The sequence below is a fragment of the Phaethon lepturus genome, unplaced genomic scaffold (genome assembly GCF_000687285.1).
Source record: "Phaethon lepturus isolate BGI_N335 unplaced genomic scaffold, ASM68728v1 scaffold24948, whole genome shotgun sequence".
Taxonomy (NCBI): Eukaryota; Metazoa; Chordata; class Aves; order Phaethontiformes; family Phaethontidae; genus Phaethon; species Phaethon lepturus.
Window position 1 is genome coordinate 11,849 of NW_010558651.1, and position 4,102 is coordinate 15,950.

A 4,102-nucleotide genomic window follows, 5' to 3' on the forward strand; every position below is an offset into this window, starting at 1 on the left:
TGTGCTGGCTGCGCCCAGGCTCCCCATCACCGCTTGGCAGCTGGGACAAGGGCGATGCTCTGAGCATCTCCACCGCCCCGAGCGGCTGCGGCAGGGTGTTCCAGCTATTCCGGGACTATTCTAGTCCCAGGCGCTGGTTGACTTTTGTGCAATCACCATGTAACGGGCAGGTCAAGCACGTTTAATGAATTTCGCTGGTATCCACAGAGTGGACTTCTCTATGTAATAGATCGATTTATTTTCAGTTAAACTGAAAAGCCTTCACAGAAATTTTAAAGACTCAGCGTTATCAGGTATGATCTTTGTCTAGCCTGAGCTAAACCTTCCCACCATCCTCTCGCTGCAGCGTGTAACTGCAGTTCAGATCCAATTAATCTGGACACGTTCCTTCTAGAAACATTCCCAGATCTGCTCTTTTTTACCTCCTCTCTGCAAGGTTTTCCTAAGACTTCTCAGAATAAGCTTTGTTACAAGGCTGATGAAATTCAGAATTTAGAACTGCCTTGTGGGGATTCTTTCTTAGGGATTAATAATTCATCCAGAAGAGTAGAAAATCCTCAGATGCGCTAACTTCAACAAGAAAGTACTACAGATGAGACACACTTCAAATTAGTACAAGAGAGATTCAAGGCATTTGTTTTAAAAACACACTCCACAAAACCCCAGGGTTGTGCATTGCAAGCCTGTGCTAAGGCTTCCTAGGGTTCTGGCTGCTCTGATTTTAGATAATACAAAATTCTGTTTGTTTTTGTTTTTTGTTTTTTTTTTTTTTGAAGTGCCATAGTTTCCTATTTATATTTGGAGTACATACCTCTTGCAGTTTCACTATGTATTTTCCACAGATTACAGTAAATAAGAGCTATAGCTGTGAAGGTTTAGGACTGAGAGAGATTCCTGAAAAACTGCCGGTCACAGCCGAAATCCTCGACTTCAGCTTCAACGTACTCCCTTCCCTCCAGAATTCAACCTTCTCTGAGCTGAAGTCTCTTCTGCACTTGGACTTAACAAGGTACGGGAGAGTGTCCTCACTTCTACACATCATGGCCAAACCCTCTGCCCAAAGCCAGCTTCTGGAGCACACCAGAGCAGCATCTCCCTGCCTTCACAGGGAAACAACCCGTAGCACTTGCAGACAGCTGTGAAGTATTTTGCTAAGCAGAGATTGATACATTTGGGCAGTATTTAGGCTTCTCCTCTGGTGAAAATCATTTGCAGAACAGTAGGTGAAATAGCCGTTTTCCACATATGACTGCTGCTAGTGACAGCAAAGTCACTAAGCCAATTTTTTAATTCATTTTTTAAAAAGAGATTGCTCCCTAAACCCTGGGGAAAGGAAGGTTTGGTCCTTGTAAATGCCCAGCTTTTTCTATAAGAAAAGAGATTTTCATTTTAGTAAGCTGGACGCTAAAACCTCACTTCTCCCTGACTTCAACAAATGCTTCCGAACACTTCCAAACACTTCATTTCAGGGCAGGTTTTTCTTCTCACCAGGATCCTGTATTTCAATGTGAGCTTACAAATACTAGACAAGGGTCACTGGAGAAGACAGACACTTTTATCCTGGTGAAGGCAACTGACCATGAGTTCTTAGATACATGAAGTGCAGTTTGGGTTGCCATGTATACTGGGAGAGTTTTGCGAGACAGGCCGCTGACGACGGTTTCTGTTGCTTTCTCAAGGTGTCAGATCAACTGGGTGTACGATGGTGCCTTTCACAGCAACAAGCAGCTGAAGACAATCGTGCTGACGGGAAACCTGCTCATGTTCCTGTCTGACACAGCATTCGCTGGCCCACAGTCCCTGAAGCAGCTTGTCTTAACGCAGACAGGAATAACCAGTATGTCCTTTATTCCAATGGCAAATCTGGACAGCTTAGATACACTCATCTTGGGCAGCAACCACATCTCTTCGCTGCAGCTTCCTCCCAACTTTCCCACTCAAAACCTCAAATACCTTGACTTTCAAATGAACAACATAAGAGCAATCACAGCAGAAGATGTCCATGTTCTGCAGAAGACCAGCAACATAACTCTCATCTTTAAAGGCAATGACATTATATACATTGAACCTGGAGCTTTCCAGTCCCATTTCTACAGTTTAGACTTTGGGGGCTGCGCTGACATCCCTGGGGTGCTGGCAGGGATACAGAACTCCACAGCCCAGACCCTTTGGCTGGGAACTTTTCACGGTGTGGAAAAGGAGCCCTACATAAGCCCAAATGTTTTACAAGGCCTCTGTAATATCTCTGTCAAGGATCTCTATCTGCAGCTACGGCACTTCAGAAACCTAAACACCGACACGTTTCAGTGCTTGACCAGGCTCCAAAAACTGGACCTAACTCAAACTCACATCAGCGCATTGCCCCCCGGCATCAGCGGCATGAGCTCGTTAGTGGAGTTAGTTCTAAACGCGAACTCCTTTGAGCATCTCTGCAACATCAGCTCGGACGCCTTCCCCTCCCTCACCCGCCTCTACATCAAGGGGAACTTGCAGACCCTGCAGCTGGGCTCTGGCTGCTTGGAGAAACTGGCAAAGCTTCAACATCTTGATCTAAGTAAGAGTCGTATTGAAAGCCCTGACTGCTGTAACAAAGCACTGAGCGGTCTGAGCAGTCTTCGGTACCTGAATCTAAGCCGCAACATAAGGCTCCACCTCCAAGATGTGTTCCTGAAGGATGGTGCTAACCTGGAGCTGCTGGACCTAGCTTTCACTCCTCTTCATATCAATGCTTCACAGGGTCCTTTCCGAAATTTGCATCACTTGCAAGTGCTGAATCTTTCCTCCTCCCACATTAATACTAGCATTCAGCATCTCTTTCAAGGCCTGGAAAACCTGATGCTCTTGGACCTTAGTCAAAATAACTTTGAGTTGGGGATCATGCCAAAGGACAAACTGTTCCAAGAGTTGTCCAGTTTAGAGATGCTAATTTTATCATCCTGTGAACTGAGAGCAATAGGCAGCCAAGCATTTCAGAACCTCAAGAAGTTACGCCATGTTGATCTGAGCCACAACAAACTTACTGCATTCAGCACAGAGGCATTTTCAAACCTCAAGAGCATCTATCTCAATTTTGCCCACAACAGGATCCGTATTGTACCACGTGACAAGCTAGTGTCCCTAGCTGGCCACTGCATAATCAATTTAAGTTACAACCCTCTGGACTGCACCTGCTCCAATATTGGTTTAATCACCTGGTACAAGCAGAATCTGGATAAAATTGAAGACCCTGAAGGAACAACATGCTCTGAACCCAAACAGTTAGCTGGGGTTGAGCTGGCCACCATCTCACTCTCCTGTGGGATCAAAAAAAAAAAAGGAATCATTGCAGCTGTCCTGGCTATTTTATCCTGTGTTGCCTTCTTCATTTGGGGTGCTCATTATTTCAAGCGAAATTACCAGCAAATATAAGTTTATGATGGAGATATAGAAAAGATGTACAGCAATTGTGTTATGATGAAAGACAACTTACTGTTTTTTTTGGTGACCTATATTTTCTTAACTTTTCTAATACCCTTTCCATTTGTATTAAAACTTTTAGAAAAATAATGAAAAAATGTTGTTTGAGAACTGGAAAAATAAACTATGACCTGAGCCTTGAAAATGAATAACTTCTTTTCTAGAGAAGACCCAGTTCAACTCTATGTTAGCCCTGGTGTCCCAGCTACCACAGGTAATGCACTTGTAAAGGGAAGATCCAAGGGCCAAAATACAAACCTTGCTCTCTTTAAAAACCAGAAAACCAAACCACCACCAACCCCAACGAAAAAATACTGAAACCAACCAAACCCTCAACTTCTACTGAATGTCCTTGAAAAACAATGTTAAGAGCTTGCAGTAGTGTACCTTGCTCAGCTAAAAAGAGACAAAGCTTTCTGTGAAGCACAGGCACAACATTCATAGTCACATAAGACCCACTCTTGCAGGACTGACATACAGCATGCCTCATCTCTCCAATTTCTTTAAAATATTTTTGATCCTTAGAAAGTTCCTCGCCATTGAATCTCTGTCAGTTCGTCTCGTGCTCTGGGCAGGCCCTGCTCCTGTACTATTTACTAGAATCCATAGTAAGCAGGGACTAGCAACAATTTCAGCTTTAACCATA

General features: G+C 44.0%; 1 protein-coding gene across 1 annotated transcript in view; it reads left to right on the plus strand.

Moving 5' to 3' along the window:
* The window catches only part of CD180 (CD180 molecule), a 5,374-nt gene extending 1,966 nt beyond the window's left edge, over positions 1-3,408 (plus strand). Inside the window, exons 2-3 of the mRNA XM_010293139.1 lie at positions 843-1,009; positions 1,680-3,408. Of these exons, the coding sequence (XP_010291441.1) occupies positions 843-1,009; positions 1,680-3,408 (1,896 nt within the window). The remainder of the gene's footprint in view (positions 1-842; positions 1,010-1,679) is intronic.
* Positions 3,409-4,102: the final 694 nt, after the last annotated feature.